Source organism: Zonotrichia albicollis, chromosome 4 (genome assembly GCF_047830755.1).
Source record: "Zonotrichia albicollis isolate bZonAlb1 chromosome 4, bZonAlb1.hap1, whole genome shotgun sequence".
NCBI lineage: Eukaryota > Metazoa > Chordata > Aves > Passeriformes > Passerellidae > Zonotrichia > Zonotrichia albicollis.
In genome coordinates this window covers 48,680,776-48,705,752 of record NC_133822.1, presented here as the reverse complement: position 1 = coordinate 48,705,752, position 24,977 = coordinate 48,680,776, and the positions used below count along the sequence as shown (strand labels likewise).

Sequence of the window (24,977 nt, the reverse complement as noted above, 5' to 3'; positions counted from 1 at the left end):
AGAGTACAATTCTGCTTTGGTAAACTGTTCCAGCAGCCAGAGATTTGCACTCAGGGACTCACTGAGTCTGTTGTGACTTTGATAGATAAAGGGTTTTCTTCTATGGGTTTTTACAATTGTAGTTTGAGTCAGTGAAACACTCATGATTTTTTGTGTCTGCATGTCTGCTGATGAGCTAGCATGGTGAGGTACCTTCTGATATGTACTTGGAACTTTTCACCGCATTTGATGTTCTCTGCAGCATCCGGAGAAGGTGGAAACAGCAGTTTGCTATTCAAGTACACCACATTTATATACCTCTCTTGTATTTCTATTAGTCAATTTTTCAGATGCAATCTGTTAGGATTGTCTGTCATGTGGAAGCTTTTCCATTCCTCTGTCATCCTTGTCATGTTGCTGAACTCTTTTTCAGTTCTCATGTATTTGATCTGAGATGAGTGAAGGAGAGATGAGCCCTGTACAGAATGTTTAAAGAGCTTGGCACCATGGGTTTATAGAGGGCAAAAATTGATGAGGTTTTGCTTGCTTTCCTACTAATTTAAAACTTTGGTTTTTTGTAATTTTTTTAACCTTTACTGAATGCTAAGCTGTTATTTTCATTCTTATTGCAACTGCAGGACTTCTTTCTAGCATGTTAGTAGCTTCTCAAGAACTTGTCCTGTAAAGTTGGAATTGCCTTTTCCCTCAGCACCGCTCTTGACACCTGTCTATACTGGACTACATCTGCCATGTACCTGTTCATGCACTTGGGCATCAAGACTTTCTTCTGCTGCATTTGCACTTTATTTTTTGAAACCACTAAGATGTTTTTGCTGTCTAAACAGAGGATGCAGTAAATTGAGTCAGTTTCTGAACTATCCACAAAATTGTATTGTCACCTGATACAAAAATAAATCACAAAATTTTCTAAAGAAGCTAATGATTTTGAATCTGCAGCATGACATATCTAGATGATTGAAAGCAGAAAAGCATTTCTTTGCTCAGAGGAAAATGTCAAATTACTCTTCTCTGTGCTTTAGCTGACCACCTTATACTGTCACGGAATTCTTTCAAATAAAACTATTTTCCTAAAATGTTACAAGATCCAAATAGAGAATTCAATCTGGAAGTTCAAATAGCTTTCACGAGAAATGTTGCTACAATGTGCACTGATCACCAACATCACAAGTCAAAGTCTGACATTGGCAGGGATAGAATGAGCATCTGTACCAGTCTGGTTAGAGTTAAGATGTGTTGGTTGAGAAATGTGCTATGTTGAACAAACTATTTTTTTTTTTTTGTGTAGGTAAAGAAGTTCCACCAGAAGGTTAATATATTTTATATACATATTGTTCAGCCAAAATCTGAAGACCAAAATTAATGAAATTAGTTTATTTACAAAAAAATCATGTCATCTGTGTATAACTTAGCACTACACAGACACACATTATACTGTAATAGCTCCCATGTTCTTATGCCTGTCTTGAACTACATTTGCCTCCTTAATAAACAAAGCATTTGTTAAGGTTTCTAAAGGTGAAACAGCCCTAAGAATTAATTATCTTATAATTGTTATTTGGTCAGTGCTTTTTTTCTTTATTGACCAGACACAGACAGAAATATCTCAGCCATATACTTTTGAGGTTACAGTTCTTTCCTTTGATCTTTGAAAAAGTCATGAGAAAATGCTGGTCTAGAGACTATATTAGGTTTTGTTTCTGCTAAACAAACAAAAAAATCTTGCTGAGATCACATCACTCTATACACATTCTGGACCAAAACATGATAAGCCAAGCCAACAAGAGTTCCTTTGTTACTCTGAAAAAGATTGTTGAATTTTCAGTACAGTTGCTAAACAAAATGACAGTCTAACTCAGGCTTTGTTGCAGATATTTTTTTCCTTGGGTGAAGAAGTTGAAGTAAACTGGGATTTGTGCAGTCTACTTAAAGGACTGAATTAAAACAGAGGGAGAAAAGGAATGGTCAGTAGAAACCTTTAGACAGCTGCCTGGCAGACCCAAGATGGAATGATAGGGGTTTGTACAGAAGAACTACTATCACCTGAAAAACGATCACTAGCAAAAGAGACCTCTTTGAGGAAAAGAAAACTATTATTCTTTTGTTTGCTTAAAAGGGGTTGTGCCTGCCAGATAAAGGTGCGCACAGATTCAGTTTCTTGTTTCATATAGTCTCGGAATTTTCTGTTCACGAGGTTGTTTTGCATTGGTTTCTGATTTACAATAGGAATTATTTCTTGAAGCCTTTGAAATAGCAGGAGTGTTTTCAAGAGTGTAATTAAGAGGTTAAAAGCCTTCTCAAGAGCAGTTTCTATAAGATAACAACTTCTTCTCTTTATTATGTTTAGGTCTGCAGGTGGCATGATTTTTCAAAGCCTCACTAACCCTTTGCTTTAGTTAGCATATATGTGGGGGGGGAAAATAGCTGGTGTTGGGACTCAAATATCTTCCTTTTGTGGTTTTTCCTCAAGAAAGGTAGTCATGCAAAGGGGCAAACCATAGCAACTGCCTTGATACCTTAATAAATGTGAAGAGGATTATGTTAAAATCCTTTTTATAGAAGTATCCGTGTTTAATTGTGCATGTGTGCACAATATGTACATATGCACACACTAATATTCCACATTCACTCATAATGCAGATTTGTCACAAATTTTTGCCTCCAGGGTATTTCTGGATGATATCCTCTCCCTATTATCCAGTTACAGGGCAAAAAATGACAGTATAGGTGTCAATATTGATAGAACCATTAATTGATGTTAAATGGCCTGTGGTATGGAAAATAAGAGCTGATGTGTTGCAGGAAAAGCAACAATTTCTTCCACTTTATTGTCCAAGTTGCATTGCCAGAATGTAGAATGACATGACAAGTTTGAGTGACAAATATTCATAAATTTCTTAAGGCTTGACTTACCTCTAGAACAGATCAATCTTATTCAGACAGCAGATATTACTCAATAATTACTATAAAATGAGAAATAGGCACAAAAGTTAACCCAAAACATGTAAGGTTTGTGAATTTGACCTTTGACAAGCAAAATCCATGAGAAAACCTAAACAAATGAATTAGAATTTTTTTCTATCACTGAAGCAAATAAAATAAGATTGAAACAATATTTAAATATTCTCCATTTTTATAAAAGTCTTTGTAGTTCAGTAGTCAAAACCAGTGATGTGCTGCTTTGATTAATAAATGAGTTCAGCTACCAGAGCATGGGCAATGTTTGCATAGGACTCTGGTTCCCTGTGTGGCAGGAGGATCAAGGAAGTAAGGAGTACATGCTGATTTTGAGACGTAGTTTTGAGCGGAAGGGTTTCTGTATTATTGGATAGTCCATAATTTTTCCTCAGAAATCTAGTGTGAGCTCAAATGATCCGGGTTGCTGGTCCTAACAATTGAAATGGCATTTATTTCTGCCAAGCACAACAGAGTGTGCAGATACCTTGATTGAAAGGGAGGAAGGAACACACAACCACTGATGTGTCACAACTTAGTATGTGGCAGCAGGGTTCAAAGAGTCTCTTGAATGCTCTCATCTCTATTAGTCACCTTGAGAAAATTTATTTCTTTAAAACAGAGTAGAGAAGAAAAACTCTTGATTTTGTGTTTCACACATCATCAATATCTTCATTTTGTGTTTAAATCAAGAAAACTTTTAGTGATTTTTAATATATATGTATAGTTCAATACCTTATCACATATGTATATTTCACATATGTATATAAACACATATGTGTTTTTCAAGTGTCATTTTTAATTAGCAGCTTATTTTCTGCCAAACTTTTTTTCATTTAATGCAGGTATTTGTTTAAATAAGTATCTTTGTTTCTCTAGTACAATCACCTTATTTTTAATTTCACCCTTTATATAATGGAATTTACATATAATTTCAGTATGTTTGAACAAGCAGGGCATGGTCAAAAACTGGCAATGACATATCATTAGTATTTTTTTACTTTTTTCCCAAATATGTTAATATTTGATTTTTCCCAAATATGTTAATCTTTGATATTACTAGCCACTTGAAAAGCTGCAGATCTTCATTTTCAAATGTTGCTAAATAAAGGAGGAAAGGGTAATTGTCATTGCATATGGAAAAACTTCTGCTATTCTTTTATTTGGATTATTGTAACACAACCCTTTGCAGTGAATACTGTAGATGAAACTTCCATTCTATTTATTTTCTTGTTTAGATATCATTGTTAATGATGTCTAAACAGCTCTTACTGCTGCATTGTCAGACACACAAATAGTCAAAATTAAGAACAGGTCGGGTGCTATCTCACTGCCCATGCCACACCAGTCATGAAGAACATTTCAAAGCAGTGTTATTTACTGTATCACTTACTCTCATTCCTGTGACATTTAAAGGACTTTTGCTTTGATAGTGGAAAATAGGGCAGAATGGCATACAAAGCACTTTAAACAGTTGACAGATGGAAAAAATAAACCATCTTTTCTCCCTTAACAACCTGCAAAGCTGCAATTTTGTGAAGTAAAGTAATTCGACTTTACAAGTAACAGCAAAGTAGTGTCAATGAAATTTTTTAGCATTTTCCAACATAATTTGTAGATTTCTTAAATTTTATTTATTGGGTATTTCAGTATTTATAGACCACCTGATGCTGACACTAAATTTGATACAAAATATTATCTAGAATTCATCTCAGATGTTCTCAGTAGTTGCCTGTCTGGAACAGGTCAGCAAATGGATTTTTCAATGTCCCCCTACTCTCCCAAATATTTGACATTTAAAGAGAAGTTTCCATGTCTAGCCTGAAAAAGCACTGGAAGACTTTGAGGGCACATAGTTCTGCAACTCTTCCAGTTCAGGCTTAAAATTAAAACCCAGCACTTTTTTTTCCCCAGAAATGTTAAATTTGAACAATTATTTTCCACTTTGATGCATCTGTTAATAATCCTGCTTTTTAATTGAAAGACCAAACAACTTTGATGAAGCTACATTCTCTCCCAAGAACACAGGAGCCTTAGTTGTGGTTTTCCATGTCACACCCCATGATAATGAAGGCTACAGAAGGTATTATCCTTCTCAAGAAAGCTGGTACCTCAACGGGTACCCACAAACTCCCAGAGGAGGAATTTCCCACATTTGAAATTGAGGTTGTTTGTACCCATGCAGATGTCTACACATACACAAAGATGTCTCAAAATTCGCTGTTGCAGTCTCCTTGGTTTATTGCACACCTTCACCATCCGGCTGCTGCAGCCCCGGGGCAGTGGGCAACAGAAGAGGGACTGAAACACCAAGCAGTAGTAGAGTATCAGACCACCCCTGTCAGTCACAGACATTTTTCTGGACTGATAACCAAGGAGAGGAAGATAGAGGTGCAAGGTTACCTAAAATGCATTTGCTACTGGTTTTTTTTGATGTGCAGCCTCTAACTCAACCAGTCAGTTGCTCTCAAAGTGGGGTGCAAAGAGTCTGTATCAGCCGTTCCTGGCCAGCTGGTGATGTATTCTTTCATCCAATAGGAGCCACCAGGCATCTGACACTTTCCTGTCTTATGAGTAATCTCAAAAGAGTGGAGATTTATCACATCTCTAAGACAGACAAATTTCTCAACCTCAGAACTCATCCTGCATGGCTGAAGCCCGCCAGGGTATGTGGGAGGCAAGAGGCTGCTGTTGGAGTGTTTGGCAGCACAGGGGCTTAGAGCAGGTTTCCAGTCAGGTCCTGGGGTCATGCAGTGGCCCCTGTGGTAATCACAAGCAGGGCAGGCAGTGCTTCAGAGCACTCCCAGGCTCTGGCTGCGGCCCCCTGTCCAACTGCACTCTTAACAGAGTCCTTGGCATGCTTTTGACCCATGCCAAAGAACATTCCCCTGAACTGGGGAATGTATTCCTGGGGTTCATCTGGTAGATCACATGCCCCTGGGACTGTCCTCAAAAGGTGACAGCTTGCTTGGGAGGCTAGGAAAGGTCACTCCGAGCCATTTGGCTAAGGACTTGAGGGTGCTCCCAGACACATCATCATGTCTGTCTGTCTGTGGGGTCATGATCTGAGTCTGTAGCCAGGTTCCTGGGATAACCCAACAGCTGCTAGCCCCCATTTTTCCTCAGTTGTGGGGATTGAAAGTACCCAGTATCAGAGCCAAGGTTTTTATCTTTGTATAAACATAACAATGCAGTTGGCCTCTTCTCTGTATGCAGCAAGACAGCATCCATCATCTTCAATGCAGGTTTACCAACACCCCTGAGCAGCACATCTGAATGTGAAGAGAAACACTATGGATTGAGAAACTCCCAGGGCTGCAGAAACCTCCTCATGTAAGGCTGAGCAGTGGGACAGAAACAAATGCTCCTAAACTGTAGCTTGTTATTTGTCCGTTTTGGTCTTCTTGTTGCCATGCAGGGTTCTTTGTATCAGTCCTGTAAAACTGAGATATGAGAACTGCTGGACTGTTGTGTTGTAATTAAGCTTTTTACAATAGTCCTAACATTTTCCCCTGTGGACCGAAGGGGATATCCTGCTTAAAAAACCAGGTTTGAAAAACATGGCTCACAACAGCCAGCCCTATTTTTATTACATCCACTTTTTAAAGCTAGTTTAGATGTCACTTGCCATTACCTAAGTGGTACTTTAGTCAATCCTGTGAACAAGCCCCTGAGAGAGTCTGTGTGCCAACACACTAACAAAGATGGCGGGCTGCAAGTGACCCTCTCCTGGCCTTTGTGCCCTCCCCAGACAGGCCCTGTCCATCACTGCTCCAGACTTCATGGAGAAACTTGACTGAGGCTCCCTGCATTACAGAGCTGAGTCAGGAGAAGAGGAAGGTGATACGAGAGGGAGAAGTGCCACCTTCTTTAATCTACCATGCCCAACATGAGTCTCCTGTGCTCCCACTTCTCTGCCTCCCCCTACCTCTTAGGTACAGTCCCTTTTCCTTTGGTCTTACCTCTCCTGCTTTAAACTTAAACATCAAAAGAAACACTTTATCCTTGACTTCCTCGTGGCTTCCATCTTCTGCAGACCTTTCATTGTGTTCTGGCCCTCATCCATTCAAAATGAGGCAATCCATGTAATAGCTGTTCATTTCAGAGGGAAAAATGGCTTGGGAGAAATCTCCTTCCTAATCTCCTATCTAGCATTTGATTTAAACCTAAATGAATAAGCAAGGCACTCCAAAAAGATATTAAGGAATTTCTTGGTTGTGGAATATACCCGGGTTGTAGCTGTTTTTGAGAAAAGATACAGAAAATGGGGGGAAATGTATATATATATATATATATTCCCTTAGAAACCTACCACTTCTATGAAACTTAGCATCCATTCATATTAAATTGATTAAGAAATGCTAATCAAGTCTTTTTCAAACAACTGCCTTTGTCTGTACCAGTAAATGAGGTTTTCATTTTACATGGACAATATCTTTTCATAATTTGTGAGCATGGTCGCAGAATTCTCCATGTGTCACAGGAAACACTAGTGGGTTACAGTCCACATATCTCAAGCTTTTGCTTTGAAGGGTTTAGACATTTTAAGTGAGCTCATGGTGAATTTCATAGTGGCTGCTTTATTTACATGCTGCCTATCAGAAGAGATCAAGTATTTCTGTTTCCCTAAATTAGCTCTCTCTGGAATATAATAGCAGCTTTCAAACTCACCACATGTTATCTACATATATTTTTCAGTTATAAATAGGGTCATGTTTGTGAGTTAATGGGTTTAGTTCTGAAAGTGCCAAAACTTTGATCAACACATGTAAAACAATTGGCTGAAAAGGGTGATTTTGATCAGTCCTTTATACATCAATGTGCATTACCTACAGTATGACAGGAAACATAACCACTACTGAAACCTTTTAATATCTGCAAGAGGGAAAACGGTGCTTGGAAATTTAAAAAAGATTAGATAACAAAAGAGCACTTGAGGCAGTACTTCTTATAAGTACTTGCAGGATATGTAACCCAGTTACAGAACCTGAAGCACAAATCATTGCAGCTTTTTTGTTTCTTCCAAGCTTTATTTAAACAATAATTCAACTATCTGGAATTTCATTTACAGTACAGCAGTTCTGTTTTTCTTTCTGTTCTGTGGGTTTTATTTACATAGCCAGTGGTGGGTTTATATTTGGAAACTTCAGCTATTAAAAAAAAAATCTGTTCCTTGATTTGCTATGAAATATTAGTAAGATAAAAATCCTGGTCTCACTGACGACAGCAGAAATATTGCCATTTCAGCCACAGGGTCACATACAAACAAGTAACTGTTGGCTTCTCCACACAGCCAGCCATGCTGGGAGAGACTCCCATGGGGTGAGCAGGGACACCAGGGCTGCCCAGGCAGCCTTCCTATTGAACACTGAGATGTTAACTGCAATACTGCAGCACATGGAGTTTGAATAAAGCCTCCATTCTTTAATCAGGGAAACTGTCAAACTAAGGCAACTGTAACTTCTTAGTTTACATACCAGCATCACCCAGGGAAGAAATTTACTTCTGACTGAACACAAAGAAATCTCATCTACTCATTCAAATTAAACCTTATTTGAAAACACAGGCATAACATGGTGTTGCCTGAGGAAAGGAGGAAGAAAAACATGACTATTTCTAAACATTTCCAGCCTTACCCATTTGTTGACAGACCACTGAGTTATTTTGGAAGCTCTGTCTCTGCTGCCTGACATGTCAGTTATTATATTGAAAATTTAATTGTACAAGGGCTTTGACACTGAACCTTATAAATTTGTTCCAACTGACCTTGTCTCAGTTATTTGCCAGCCTGGCACGGAGCCTTAGCAGTCATTATTTGTTCTCATGAAGTAGGTAGGGCCAGCATGGAACAGGAGATAGAACGGACCTGACATTTTACATGACTGTAAATGAGGAAGCAGCTTTAAATAAAGAGATTAGTATGCCCACCACAAAGAGTATTGCATTTCTCTCAAAGAGACCAAATTTAGGTTGTACAGACTTACTTCTTTGTACCCCAGGTGTGGCTGTTTGTTCTGTACTATTTTCAAACATCTATTTAAATTTATTTCTGTTTTACCATTCACTTAATTACTCTTCTCTAAACATTTCATTAAAATTTTTGGAGCACAGCTTTCATGTTATGGAAAAGGTAAAGTCACTTCAATACATTAAAGGTAGAAAAAGTTTATCAGGGCCCACATCCCCAACTAGGTGTTTCACAAATTTTCAGAAATCTGAAGTGCACTTTTAAATCTTTCCCTGAAAGATTCACAATGAAAAAGCAAAACACTGCAAAAACAAAAGACGGTGAATAGATGACGTTGTATTTGCAGCACCACATCTGAAAAGGTTTTCTAGCTTTAATCCTTAATTACACAAGTGTAAGAACAAGGCATCACCTGCAGACTCTGCAAAGGTACAGCATGCAGTTGAGCTCCCTCTGTTGGCTCTGCAGCAGCTGAAGTGCATTTAGCAACTTCTTTTTCAACACAAATACATCACATTGGCAATACAAATCTCTAGGTAAAAAACATTATGCTGCTACTAAAAAAATGTGAACTTCAGTTCTCATTAGAATTATTAGGATAAACAATATTTGCAGTGAAACAGGCTCCCAAGGGAAGTGTTCACAGCAGCAAGGCTACCAGAGTTCAAGAAGTGTTTGGACAATGCTCTTGGACACATGATGGGACTCTTGGGGATGGTCCTGTGCAGGGCCATGAGTGAGACTCAATGATCCTTGTGGGTCCCTTCCAACACAGCTCATTCTGTGATTCTGTAACTCCGTAATATTAAAGGAAAGGTAAAGCAGGAGCCTCCAGAGACTCAGAAGTGATTTCTATTTATGGGTTTTGGAAGGGTGTTTAGCATTTGGAAATCCGAAATATCTTGCAGCTCAGTGATTTGTAGATTCTGGAAGAGAGTCTCTGGATGATTTTCATGCACTTTTTTGTTCTATGGTTTCAAACAATTGGAAAAGGAAACAAAGTCATACCCGGTCTTTAGAGAGACTCTGCTCAAAAATGATCAGTGTGTGCTCTCAGTGAGTTGATGGCTCCGAAGGAGAGCTGTTGTCTCTGCAGAGCCAGATGACAAGCAGACATTTAAACATGATTTTAGATCTCAAGGATGAGGCTGCAAGCAAGATGGGAATGTAGAATCTCCAGAAAATGAAAACTGGAAGTGGCAATCCATGCCCATCCTTTGGGGTTATGTTCATGGTAACAACTTCTTATAGCTGTTGTGCAAAGACACTTTTCTTTTCTTGAAGTCAATTTTCTCTGTTTCTTCTTCTCCTAGGCGTCTGGATGCCAACCACATCAACTATGTACCCCCCAACTGCTTCAATGGCTTGGTCTCCCTTAGACACCTGTGGCTAGATGATAATTCCTTGACAGAAATTCCTGTCCAAGCTTTTAGAAGTTTACCAGCACTTCAGGCAATGACATTGGCACTGAATAAAATTCATTACATACCGGACTATGCCTTTGGAAACCTCTCCAGCTTGGTAGTTCTGTAAGCTTTATTGATTTCTTTTTATACACAGTGTCTTCTTGAAGGGCTTTGGCCTCTTGGAGAAACAGATTTTTTTTGCATCTTGGTACAGTTTGACTAGCATTTGCTAAACCACTTGTTTTGATCTAGCTTCAAAGTTTCCATCTCAATAAAATATTCAAAGGAATTAAAAATCACCCTATCTGGTCAGCAAAACAAACAGGAAGGGGCGCATTGTGTGTTGTCTAAGATTGAAGGAGAGAAGATTAGAAACAGGAAATGAACGGAAATCTTTCTGGGGAACTTGGAAAGAATGCCATCCAGTAGAAAAAATATGCATTTCCTGTCATAGAAAGTATATATAGTTGTGTATTCGGTTACATTTGCATACCGGTTCCACTAACTGAAACATGCACCGCTGGCACCAAAATCGGGAAGGCGTACTATGAAACATGGTTTCAGCTTCTTACCTTCTGGGAATGTACCAAATGGAAAAAATCTAGACTGGCTGGAGAAACTTAATGGAGAAGTAATTTCAGGATGCTTTGGAAAACATTAACATTATTAAAGAGAGAATTATATAATCAAGCTATACAGGCTGTCAGAAACCATGTAAGACACTTAGCATGTGGTAGCATACTCTAGCCCCAGTGTAAGCATTGAACCTGGCACGCATCAGGGTTCTTCATTGGCAGCTATAGTCATTATCTCTGCCTCCATGGGGCCCCAAAATTGGGGATAAACACCTGTCTTGTGCTGCAAAGCTTTTGCCTTCTCTTTGCATTAAACATCAATCCCTTTCAAGTTAAAGAATGGATGGACTTGTGATTGATTGACCTTCTAGACTTATGTCAGCAATGGAAAAGACAAGAGGCTGTCTTGAATATTGTTCTCTAGACCCCTACCAGAAATGTAGTGATAAGAGGACAGTTAAGAAATGCAGGAGAAAATAATTTCTTTTCATGCCATGCTTGTTCTGCTCAGTTAGGTTTCCTTATTTAAGCTCTGCCTTGCTTATTTCTAATCATCTGGGCTTTGAAGTGGTTAATAATTGAATCATTTCTCACAACCTACAATAGCTGATCTTTTTGGCTCATCAAAATCTTTGTGTGTGGTTCTGCTTTCATTGGGTTACTACTCTATACAGTGTGGCAAACTTTCTGCACAGTGGAAAAGTGCATGGTCAATTGGAGAAGTCAAAACCTTTATAATTAAAGATCCAAACATAATTGGAATTTGAAGATGCACTCTTCATGCTAACTAAAGCATTAAAGGTCAGAGTAGTCATTAAAAATATAGAGCTGATTGGGTTTCTTCCTAGAAAAGAAAAAACCCACAGAACATTTTTATTTTGCTGTCAGAGTTCCTGCCTTTGATAGACAGGTAAACTCAATTTCTCTAGGTTCTGTAGAACATTCAGAGAGCCTCTGATCTTTAACAATATTTTCAGCATATAATGAAGGCCCTGGCAGCCACTCATTCACAGCCTTTCTTTTCTCTTAGTGCCCTTCTCCCTTAGTTTCCTTCTACTACAGGGGTAGGATTTTGAGGACAAAATAGAAGGAAAAATCTGGGGAAAAGGCATTCTTTTTAAATTAAATGACCTGAAGTGGCTACAAGTTGAATCTACTCGCATTAATGAGCTTCACTCAGAGTGGGTTTTTTTCCATGTCAATTCTGAAAGACAGAAATAGGTAGAACTCAGAGACTTGAGATGGGTGGCAGGGAGAAGGGATTAGAATTGGTTAAAAATATAAAAAATTACTGTCAAGTGCTAAATATTTTAGGAAGTAGCTACTGATTTTCATAATTTCAAAGAAAGGCAAGTTACAGCACTTCTAAGATTACTTGGTTTACTCATTTAAGGGAAGCTACAACTTTTTGTGTTATTGCTTTGTGCCTTTTTGCATTCTGCAAGCCTAATGCCCCGTACCTGTGTGCTGTGTTATCCATCTCCTCAATGGCTGCTCTTTTGGGCCATACCCTATAACACTCTCTGAATACAAATCTTTCAAATATATACATCTCACACCCCACATACAGTTTTTCAGGCATGTTACCTAACTAATTAGCAATCATTGAGAATATGTCAATTCATTATGCAAACCCCAGCCTGGAACTACAGGATACAACACTTTTGAACAGTCTAGGTGGTTTTAAAACAGATCCCTTCTGTGAAACCAGATGGAGAGCTATTGGGAGAATGGGTGGTGGGCAGTAGAGGTGTCACCTGTACATGCTCCTGCAAAAGCATGATTGCATATGATCAATGCATGCCTGAAAATAAGTTAATTTTGATTTAACTATCAAAATGTTTTGCTTTAGTCCACTGTGTGCAGTGTACTCTCCTGACTGTGTGCTTAATGTTCCCCTGCAGACATCTCCATAACAATAGAATCTATTCCCTGGGAAAGAAATGCTTTGATGGGCTCCACAGCCTAGAGACATTGTGAGTTGACCTCTTATTTGTTTCTTTTTTTTTTTTAGAGTGTTTTCATTAGTATTCTGAAAGAATAAAAATAGCCCAAAAGCCAAATGTGGGGTTTGGCTTGCCTAATCGCTACAGGATCTAAGTGATAGTTCACTGACTCTGTGTAGTAAATCCTATTTTTGACTATAAAATTTGTTTGCCTTTTTAATAAGCATTGTCAATTGATAAATTGTTTGAAAGACAGCTGAAAACTGTGTTGAGCATATAAAAAGGAATGACTATTCATGAACTTATGGTTGCCTAGTTTAGTACTATTTATTTGTCTTGTTCAATCAATAAAGCTAATAGTTAGATTGGAAATTGTCACAGTGAAAAGCTTTAACACTAAGAAATTATCTTACCACAGAGGAGAGTTATAAAATTAGATGGGTTTATTTTTTTATACCTGTAGAAAGCAAAAGTTCTAGATAGTGAAATAATGCATGTGCTTTACAAGTGGGAGAAATGTTTCAATTGTATCCAAGTTTTCATCTTTAGAGAGCTCTGATAAAGAATAGCACTGGTAAAGACTGAAACTTCCTCAACTTTCCACTGTAATTCTGTTTAGATCAATTCAAAATTTTTGAGCTTTCCAGCAAAACCATAATCTACATAAAATACCAAACAGGAATGCGGTGCTAATAGTTAGCAGGAATTATTTTGCTACAATTAGTCAAATACAGATGTTATCTGCTGGAGTCACCCAGACCCCAGAAATGCCACAGGGACAGTAAAACTTTGCATGTGCTTCTTCTCGCACCTGCTGCAGTCAGCTGCATCATTTTCAGTGATTTTGGATGTTATATCCAGCCAGGACAGAGGTTAAAAACCCAATTATGAGAAACAAATTGTTTTAGACATGGATATTGCTAGTCTAAAGGTGACTATTTGCTTTCCCATCCACAAACCTGTTTACTGCCCACTTTCATCTGTCATTGAGATTAGGAAGCAAGGAGGTTTGGGCTTCTTGGGGGTTTTTATCACCAGTTTGATTGCATTGATCCCTTGCCACTGAATTGCAGTTTTACAATTTGGACTTTTGGCCGCCTGTGAGTTGAGAGGAAGTCCCTTAGTGTAGCACAGGAAAGGGGGACGGGAAAGGAAGAGGGAAAATGTAATGGTTTGTTTTGTTTATTTAACTGATATTCACATGGCACTTGGTCACAAATGGGGAAAAACAGAACAATGGAATAAGTAATTGCAAACTCAGTCCCAGCCACCTGGCATGAGAGAGTTGAAAACACAGAGGACAATCACAAACCCGGGAATAAATGTAGATGCAGCCACTTCCCTGCAACAGGACCGTGTGGCACTTGCCTCAAGCACAGTAATTGCATAATGTACAGACCAGTTCCCAGATAGTCTCAAGATAATCTGAAGAGATCTTGGTGTAAATGATGGACGCCAGCCTTAAGATCATTTGTTTGCATTGAGGCGTAGGTCTGGAAATCACATATCACTAGAGGGCAAAACCAAACCGTACATGCCTGTAATCTCTTTTTGTCAATAAGCAGGAGAGATTTACAAGCAGGAAGGAAAGCCTTGTTGAGTTCAGACAGCAGTTTCCTGCCTGCATTACTTCAGCCTGATACTATTTCAATTTCAATCTATTGTAAACTGTGGCTTGGGTTTTGCCTGCCTATTTAAAAAGGCTTTTGCTCCAGTTTTTCAGACTGTTTTCCTCACAAAGTGTTGCCAGAGAGCATCACAGTAAACTGGCATATCTCAATTTTAGTTTCAGCCATCTCCTAAATGCTAAAGCATACATAGGTCATGCTGAGGGCAGAAGTAGGATTATAATCCATTCAGCCTACCAGAATAAAGTCTAATTACTGCTACAGCGTGAGCATTTCTTAAAGCAGAGGTCACTATGGTAGCTACACTATCTTTTTTACAATTTGTGTGGTTAGAACGATTCTCTTGACTGTTATCAAGTCTTTAAATTAACAATACATCTAGAAATATTTATAGAGAAATGTATTAGGCATGTAAAGTACAGATCGCCAAAATCATTGAATATTATTTTGAAAGACTTTTTTCCCTGTTAATGTAATGCTAAGGATGGGCAATTTATAAAACAACAAATCCCTTAGTAGTACTTGAATTTACTTTCTTTTCTTATTACAGAGTAGCTAAAATGTAACTAAAATTAGAATGCTGATAAAAATAGGAACAATAATGTGCTCTAAATAGACTTTGTTGGAAAATATCCATACACATTTGAGGATTTCCTGTCTTTTTACTGTATATATTTATTCAATGCATAGAAGATGATAGTTCATTACAAATGTCAACAATGTTATGTTATCTGTTATGCAGTGCATAACCGAAATAATAATATCTATTTTCACACAGAGATTTAAATTACAACAGTCTGGACGAGTTCCCCACAGCTATCAGGACACTAAAAAACCTAAAAGAGCTGTAAGTACAGAGCTCATATTAGGAAGAAGGATGTTTTGTCTAGTATGTGATTTCTTTGTTTCTTTTTTTAATGCTGGTGATTTTATCAGTAATTCTTTAAAACTGATATCCTAGGAAAAACTAATAAGCATGCCAACATACATAAAAAATAATTTTCAATGTTCAGTTTAGGCCATTCAAATTCTGACCACTTTTACTTTTATGTTGCCTTGTGCAGTGGGTCTTTTCCAGGAACTTCCTTTCTGGAGTAGAGTAAACAACAAACATAATTAATTCACTTTTAATCCTAAACACAAGAGTTAGATTTTGCAAACTATCCAGTGTATTAGTCTTCTAGCTATGAAGGCATGACAACCTTATTAGTCCATCAGATTTAATTAAGTTTTACCAACTTCCCTCCCTCACCTCTATTAAGTTAAAAGCAATTTATTTTCTATATATATAGTCATTTCTTTGTAATGTTGTGAATAAAACACTTTTGTATGCACAAGCATAGTTTGCATCAGGAAAATCAACAATGAAATTAAATTATTCAAATTTATTTTGAAAAACAGATCAATTATAAAAAAACTGAAAGTAATTAAATTTTGTTCATACATCATACACACAATGTACACATTATTGCATATGCTCAGAACTCTTTCCTTTTGACTTATTTACCATGTCAATGGTACTATCAGCATAGATTTTTAACAAAAATAAGTCATCACATACTAGCTGGACATGGTTTTACCCCTGCTGCATCACAAACTGATCTAAAAGCCAACTTTAAGTAGCCACCTGAGATTTTTTCCAGAGCAGGTACCCTCAGATACTGTAGACTCCTGCTCAGCATCTGCAGTGTTGCCAGAATGCAGCTCTGCAAGAGGCAGCAGGGCTATGAGTTTCCCAGCCCAAATGTTCTCAGCTGCTGTTTATGCCATAAAATAATTGCTATGAAATCCAGTGACCTCAAAGAATTGCCTTTTTGATGACCTCTGGAGTCAGCAGCCAAAAATGGGTAACTGAGTTTACACCAAATGCACCAGCAAACTGCCTGATGTGCCTGAGGTTACTATGGCCCCCACAGGATTTCACCTCTGAGTGTCAACTATGTGCAAGAAACATTTGGGGTCTGAAATTGCAACCTGCCATGCAGCACAGACATGAGACCATGTGGTTCTGTGCTTTGTGTGGCCCTGGGAGCTGATCCTGTAAGGAGGGGATGAGTTCCACAGACCCTCGTGGGAGCGCAGCCCCACCGAGGCTCAGCTCAGTGCAGGGCCACCTCTGCAAGGCTGGTTCTGGCTGGGACCTCGTGTCTCTCTCACAGTTTGTGCTGGAAACACAAACTGTGACCTGTTTGTGCACAGCTAGTAGCAGATATTGCTCTGGGAGGTAGTCATGCTATTTCCTTGGGTTTTTTCTGCCATGCAAGGGATCCCATTCAAAACCAATCTGATTACTGGTTCTAGACGAGGTGCTTATTCTGCTTCGAGTATGCAAAGCAAGCGGGGATGTAAAGCCTTGCTCTGCAGCTCATCACCAGTAGCACAATGCCTAAACAGCTAAAACCAATAATGGGGGACCTGTTCAAGTAATGGCAAGAGTGCTTGCCTCAGTGAACAATTGGAGGCTTAGTAACGCATAAATGTAGGCTGGGAAGCCTTCTTCATACCCGACTGAACTAATGGGAGTTTCCCACACAAATCATCATTGTTCTTTTGAAATCTTAGTTGTTCCTTTTGTTTTTCACAATGGAGAATTACTCATATGAATGAAATCCAGTAATTAATGATGAGACAAAGATTTGGCTCTCTATCCAGCAGGCACAATTACATTTTGTTTGTGTCCACATTTAAAATATCTCAATAAAAAGGTGGTTGTGGGAGGATCAACATTACAATATAGTGTATAAAATCATTTCCTTTGTAAACTTGTGCCATCCAGCAAAAGGATGTTGAAGTTTAACAAGCGCATGGTGAAATATATTGTTATCTATTTAATTATTAATATCTAAATATTGATGTTCTTAGTTCATATATTTGTATATATTTACATTATATCAACATACATACATGCATATACCCTGAATTTTAAAATGTCATTTTGAAGTTTTCTTCATCTGAATAGTTTTGTTCATTTAGAGAAGTGCAGAATTTCAGCAATTTTGCTGTCTCTTCTCTTCTCTTCTCTTCTCTTCTCTTCTCTTCTCTTCTCTTCTCTTCTCTTCTCTTCTCTTCTCTTCTCTTCTCTTCTCTTCTCTTCTCTTCTCTTCTCTCTTCTCTCTTTTTCCTTTGCTTTTGTTTTTCTCAGTTCTGTATTATTCCAGAAAACAAGGATTTACCTTTACATTTGGAGACTTTTCTTTCTCTAAAAAAAAAAGATCATTATGCATTGTGATTACAGACTGAGTCTTCCCTTTTTTTTCCTTGACATATAAACGTTTTTTTCTCTGTAGGGGATTTCATAGCAATAACATCAAGTCAATACCTGAGCGTGCATTTGTGGGTAATCCTTCACTTATTACAATGTAAGTGATAAGAATCTTTTCAATGACTCTTTGTATTGGAGACTGTGGAACTAAGTATCATATTTGTGGCTAATTGTCAATAGCTTTTTTTGTGAGTACACTTTGTAGCACGTCACCATTCAAGCAAACAAGCTTGTATCTTTCCAGCTTCGCGGAAAGAATGGCAGTTTTCAAGCACTGATTAAGGGAAGCAAGTAGTGGTCTCTGGCCTTTGACCTTTTATTTGAATGGTTACTTCTAAATCTCTTAGCATTATTGGCAACATAAAAGCTGGTTAAAATTACTCTTGATGGACTCCATTCTGAATTCCCATCATCTTACATGAAAATGAACTTAATGGACAACTTCAAATTAAGAAATTGCAAAATAAGTGTAAGAAAAATAATGATGAGTAATATTCCATGACCAAAAGCAGCATGACTTCAAGAGGGCAAGGGAATCTCTTCTCAACAGGGGAAGTTCTGACTTCTGCAAGTGCTATGCTTACATTCGTCTCAGGTCATAACAAAATTCTTCATATGTAAAATTTTATCTTCACAAACCTGGGAGGAAGAGAGAATATTTTGTTGACTGGCTTCTGGCATTAAAACAGGAAAACAACGACTGATTCAATGTTCAAAATGTGACATGTGGCTAGTGAATATAGATTAGAGAGTGAGAAAAGCTCAGAAGTGACCTCTGCTACAACCAGAGGGGCACAGTCTGTGATTCATCATAGAGAGTTTACTCATTTGATTATAGTATCATAATATATTTAGAATATTTAAAATATTTTTCATTAAATGTCTTTTTATCCTTTTTTTTCCAGACATTTTTATGATAACCCTATCCAGCTTGTTGGAAAATCTGCTTTTCAACACTTACCAGAACTAAGAACTCTGTATGTGTTTACTTTTTATTTTAGTTTTCTTTTTATATTGTAATACTAGAGTTGTCCCACACTTCCATCACCCTAATTTTATTGATTTTTTTTTTTTTTTTAATTTTAGGACTTTAAATGGTGCTTCACAGTTAACAGAGTTCCCTGATCTGACAGGGACTACAAGTCTGGAGAGTTTGTAAGTGCTAGAGAAGTATTTCTGCTTTGTTTTATTTTCTTGTTAACTGACTTATTGTAAAGCATGTGCTAAAAAAATTTTGGTTTTCGGTCTTCAAAAAGTAATTGTTTTTCATAAATTCTTTCTACAGGACACTCACAGGAGCACAGATCACCTTTCTCCCCAAATCAGCTTGTGACCAGTTACCTAATCTCCAAGTGCTGTACGTTTCAGTAAGATTATTAACATGACATTAATGCAAGAGATTAATAGACAAATGAAACTATTATGATTTCAAAATTATCCAATTACTACTATTTCTGTGTATCTCATTCCTTCTTAGGAATTCATCTCAGGGAGTTGGCCCCTGTGTTATTTAAAAAGTTTACAACCTACTTACCAATCAGGATTTCTCATACATTGCTGAGAAAGATATTTACTTGGTATATTTTTAGGAAAAGATAAAAAGATTCTTGACTTTGTTTAAAAAAAGACACACCTACCTTATTTTCATTCGTTCTGTTTCTCTTACAGTAGTTTGGGATTTTTTCTCACTAGGGCAAATAATTCATTGAAGTAAATAGAAAATATAAGTAAGGAGAGCAGTTTTGAGTACTTGCTATGTTTCTCTTTTAGTTTCTTTCCCAACCAGACATAAGTAGCTGACTGAAGTTTTAATAGACTATTCTTTGACATAGCTGGCCATATTGGTATACTAAACACACAATATTATTTTAGCTTGGAAATTTCCTTGGAGTTTGCTTAATCACTAAGGAAAGTAATCATTGTGTCCACTTCTTTGAGAATGAGCCAAAAGCGCTTTCCTCTATGTATTACATCACTAAGAATCTATTTGGTATTAATTCTCTAGCCAATATTGAAATAGCACTAATTATAATGCATTATTTGAATACCAGAGTGAATGTCAAGAGCATTTCCAGAAAAAATTAAGTTTTAGTTAATGGACTCAATATAACCGTTTCCAGAATGATAAAAGACAGTCTGCTGCCAGAAAAAAAGTCTGCACACAGAATTAAGTTTAAATATGTCCTGCAACATTCAAAAATAATAAATAACCTCGAAACAGAGTGCAAACAAATAATACAGCAATCAATAACTTACAGAGTTCATAGTAGAGTAAGCCTGTCCATTGGAAATGCCCATTTTTTATTTTTGAGTATTACCGTATATAATTCAAGCTGATACTTAAAAGAGGAGGGAACTGATTTATCAGCAATTTCAGGTACTCAAGAGCTGCTCTTTCCCCATTGCTGCCAGACTGGAATGAGCCTGCTGAGTTCCCATTTTGCCTTGCACATCAGTTCTGGCTGTGCCATGGAAGACATGGGTGCACTGAACCCACCCCCCATGCCTTGCGTGGAGACTGCGACCTTGCAGGGGCTCCCTGGCTCACACACACAAACAAATGCCCTCAACTCACATCCAAGGGCTCTGGAAGCCAGTTTGTGCATCCTGCTGAGGTGAATGTGCTTGAGGCTCCCTGGAGGTGTGCTCACCTGCAGGAAAGGTGTCTGTGAGAGCACAACCCCAGCAACCTGGAAAGGCTCCCTCAGCACAGCTGAGGGAACAAAGCCACTTGCCCTCTGCTGCTGCCAAGAGCCTCATCTATTAAGAAAGTGGGAAAAAAGACCTTAAAAATAAACAAGTAAAATATTTCCTGGAGTTCTGACAGAAACTGAGGGGAGAAGGGTGTCAAGTTCAGGGATTTTTTCCATGTGTGAGGAGGGGATGTCGGTATGTACAAAATTCAAGCTGGTAACATATTTTTAAGAAGACCTAAGTGATAAACCTGTGGTTGACAGAATAGCCAGTGTCTGCCAGACATACAAAACATCCTTTACCTTGGCCTAAAAGCCTCTAGCTCACTTGAACCCTACCCTGTAATGTCTGATTTGTACACACATAAAACCAAACCAAAACAAACAAAAATCAACCAACCAACCCAACAAAAAACCCCACACCCCAAACATACTGATATTTGCCTTTCTACAGAGTAAAATCAGAGTAGAATACCTTAAAGACACACACAGTCATTACTTGCACTACTTCCTCTAATCAAATACAAAGTAGTCCAAGTGCCCCTCTTGGAAAAATAACAGTGAAACTACAGTTTTACCAAGGGATTAAATAGGTGGAGGTGAACCAGTTTTAGGGAATTTGAGAAGTGAGAAGAATTTCAGATAGTGAAAAGTTAATCTCTTTAATGTGACAATACTGGATAACTGTGAAAAAGGACATTTTTTTCTAATTCTAGGCATAAGCTTTTTTTCTCTATTCTTTTCACATGCAAATGTCCCATTTTGTTTTCCCTGAATGACACACACATGCACACATATACACACACATATATATATATTGGATGTGACTCTTGGGTGGTGGGGGCTGGTGTCTGGTTGCTTTTTTTTTTTCCCTTCAGTTTCTGCAAATTGCCTGGGCTTGGTTTTGATTAGTTATATTATACTGTAAATCAGTCCAGATGTTTCAGTTATTCTGTAATTTGTTGAGTTTTGGCTCAAGTCTTTTTAAGATTTTTTTTTCTTCCCATGTAGTGATTGATTTCAAAGTTAGTTCCAATATTTTTTGACCATTTCCTTCAGTTATAAGATGTAGCAGTCTAAGGATCAGAGGCAACTGCTTAATTAAAAGTGTAGAATGGGAAGATGACTGTGACTCTCATCAGAAAAATACAGGACCTTCTCTAAAAAATATGAGTATATATGCTTAGTAGATTATTTTAAATTTTTAAAGTATTTATCAGAATTTAAACATATATATGAAATCTGTGGTATAAATCTAGATGGCCAATATCATTGCTGTAAAACTCAAACAGAAGTCAACAATATTATTGCTGTAAAACACTCAACAGAAGTCTACACTTCAAGCAGGAAATCTTCAGACAATGAAAGGAATTTGCAAATGTGGATATGGAGTTAATAAGTCTTGCCTTTTCTCCTCCTCTCTCCTCTTCAGTTAGAAATCAAAATGTGACAGATGAGAAATAAGTGAGTTTGTACACTTCTGTGACTGTGGATAGAAAGGAATTATTTTTAATTGAGCATGAAGGTATACAATGAAAGCTATTTTTTCTTTTAACATTCTTTTGATGTTAATCTATTTGTTTCTTGTATAATTCAGGGATCTGTCTTATAACCTGCTGGAAGATTTACCTTGTTTTACTGCATGTAAAAAACTCCAAAAAATGTAAGTGCTAAACCACCGTGAAAAGCTTAAAAAGAATCATCTATGTGTGTTTGATTATAATTAATTTGGTTATTGCTGGCTGATTTGACATACCCCAGATACACTTTATTGAAGTGGATCATAAGCACAATCCAAAACACCCCAAAGTGCCTTCCAAGTGTCTTTGAAACTGAGGAGATCCTTATTGCTATTTCAGTGACTTGCATCACAACGAAATCGCTGAAATCAAAGCAGACACGTTTCGGCAGCTGGCTGCTCTTCGCTCTCTGTGAGTACCCCCGGACAGACATTCACACAGGTTCTCAAAAACATGGGCTGCATCATGTCTGCTCATGATGTACCCCAAAAGATCCTTCTTTCAGTTTTTCCTCACTATGGTCTTTCACCATGACTTCATGACTGGGAAAGGAGAGCAAACTTTGGAAGGTTTAGCACCTGCAGCAATGAATTAAAATATTTAAGCTTATGGCCATAGGAACTGTCATTTCTAGATGTTTCTGGTGGAATTAGAGAGACTGACTGGGCCAGAGCTGGTGTCTGTTGGCAGGTTCACGTTATAATCAGCTCTAGGGAGTGGGAAGTCTTTTTACAGAGAGCAGCATCTTAAGATGTGGAGTCCAGTCATGAGCAGGTTTCCAGTTTTCACACAGACTCATGTCCTAGAGGAGTGATTTTGTCAAGAAATTACTAATGATTGGAATTTTTTGCAGAATTGAAGCCGTACATTTTTTAAGAGTTGCTTTCAGTCTCTTTGACTTTTTAGGGGTGGTGAAAATTGAGATTATGAAGTTAAGCCTATTGACCATGGGTTGCTGCTCTTAGTCACATGAGAATGTTTTAGAAGACTTAGTCCATATAACCCACCTTTTTTTCTCCTGCATTAAGGAGGCTGTGAAGCAGACTGAAATGCCTTGGGCTGTGGCAGGAATTGAGACATTTTAAGCTGCCAGTTTAATAACACCACAACTGACTAATAAAAAGTTTAAAAATACTTTGCACTATGAGATATACAGGAGCTTATTGAAAATATTGGCATGTAATTGATACCTTTTTTATATTTAGGCCTTCTAATCAAGTGTTTGAAAACTTCCATATTCACTCAGTGGGTATGTAATTTTCTACTCACTTTTCTTGTAGGGATTTATCTTGGAACAAAATTAAAACTATTCACCCCAATGCCTTCTCCTCTTTACCATCTCTGATCAAACTGTAAGTATTTAAATATCTTATACATTCAATTTTTTGCATTTTTCTTCCAAGAGCATGCAAAAGTTTAATAACTTGGCGCCCCAGCAGAAATTGAGAGTTTCTCTGTTCTAATCATCTGGTCTGTTGAATCCTTTTCTAAATGCCTGCTTTCTTGTATTTCCCCACTTCACATAGGTATTACAGCAGTGCTGCATACAACACTGTGTAATCAAATGAGGTCCATGAAGATTATCAGTGCATCTGTCTCTTATCATTCAATTTATTAGCAGTTAATTTGTTGTAGCAGTGATAAAGATTTTCTGGTTTTTGTGCTTCAGGCCTCAGGAATTGGATTAAAAATTAAATAAGAAATTTTTTTCCAGAATTCATCTCTATTTCATTGTTCCTCATTTGATGAAGTAGTTTTTCCTCTTTAGTAAGTTCAGCCAGAGCAGTTAGTGGTCAAAACATCAGCAGCCAGTTTTGCAGGCCTTGTTCACAAGCACTTCTCAGTGCATGCTAACTTTTTTTCCTACTTCCAATTGTCACTGTAATGCTCTTTTGATATGAATCACTGAGGCATTGGCTGTATGGGGAAGATATGATTAAAAATTCCTCTGGAATTGTCTAGCTACGTGGTTGACACAAAAATATGATGCTGGGCATTTGCTCACAGATAATCTGGTAGCTACTAAACCTAAATTTGGAGAGGTGTTCATTTCTGTTGATGTGCAAAGCCCTCTGGATGGTGCACTGACAAATGCCCACACAGACAATTTTTGTCTATAATATCCCTTTTGGGGCCCTTCTCAGAACTTACTTACTCTGTGAGGTGAGCAGTAAATTGCAGCTTTGGACAATAACATACAGCAGTCAGAGGCGGTTAAAGAAAAAAGCCCTTGAACACAAACAATAACACAGTGTACCAGTGATTCCTGAAATGGGAGTCTCTAGCCTTGGTCCCCCTCAAGTCAGTGGTCACTTTTAGCATTGCAATAGGACCTGAATTTCACCTTTGGTCTTTAAGGGTGCTGTGTGCAAGACGACACACACTAAACCAGAAAGGCAGAAGCCCAGTCCATCAACATACCTTATTTTATGCCTAGGCCTTAGATTTCAGGGTATAGTCCAGACTTTCCTGTACATAAAAGCATTTCAACTGCATCAGACTTTGCTTCTTCCTCTTTGGCTGTTGCCCATCTGAAGTACAGAGAATAGATAATTGTGAGGAGGACTGAAAAGACTCATTGAATAAATGGGAGAGAGAGAGAGCAAAATAGAAAACAGTACCTCTGGACTCCCCCTCTTTCACTACTTTGCCGTATTGCCTTGATCACTTACCACTTTTTCATTCACCTGCTTTGTCTTCCCCAAGTTACCCATCTGTATTCATCTGCACTATTCTGTCTTTCCTCAGCCAGTCAGACAAACCAGCTTGGAAATGTCATCTCCCTCTGCTCCAGCTCAGACCTGTCCCTTCCTGAAATGCACATCTTCCCCACACACCTGACCTGCTCCTTGGGCAGCTTTCAGGGCAGCTATGCCTGAAAATGCCCTATAGCATCCCACTGAATCTTTTCAAATGTGGGAAGCTCTTCAGCTCCTTTGAATTCAAACAGTCTAGGGAGAAGGTTTTAAATTCATTTGCTAGTCTCAAAACTGTCACTATGAATGCTTTGAGTCAAAATTTGGGAAC

General features: G+C 37.9%; 1 protein-coding gene across 2 annotated transcripts in view; it reads left to right on the top strand.

Annotated features, from left to right (window-relative positions):
• LGR5 (leucine rich repeat containing G protein-coupled receptor 5) overlaps nucleotides 1-24,977 on the top strand; it is a 91,733-nt gene that overhangs the window by 54,047 nt on the left and 12,709 nt on the right. For both annotated transcript variants that reach the window (XM_005480602.4, XM_074539728.1), the window contains exons 5-14: nucleotides 10,234-10,449; nucleotides 12,806-12,877; nucleotides 15,254-15,322; nucleotides 17,763-17,834; nucleotides 18,643-18,714; nucleotides 18,824-18,892; nucleotides 19,023-19,094; nucleotides 22,028-22,093; nucleotides 22,290-22,361; nucleotides 23,231-23,302. In XM_005480602.4, coding sequence (XP_005480659.2) covers nucleotides 10,234-10,449; nucleotides 12,806-12,877; nucleotides 15,254-15,322; nucleotides 17,763-17,834; nucleotides 18,643-18,714; nucleotides 18,824-18,892; nucleotides 19,023-19,094; nucleotides 22,028-22,093; nucleotides 22,290-22,361; nucleotides 23,231-23,302 — 852 coding nt within the window. The remainder of the gene's footprint in view (nucleotides 1-10,233; nucleotides 10,450-12,805; nucleotides 12,878-15,253; nucleotides 15,323-17,762; nucleotides 17,835-18,642; nucleotides 18,715-18,823; nucleotides 18,893-19,022; nucleotides 19,095-22,027; nucleotides 22,094-22,289; nucleotides 22,362-23,230; nucleotides 23,303-24,977) is intronic.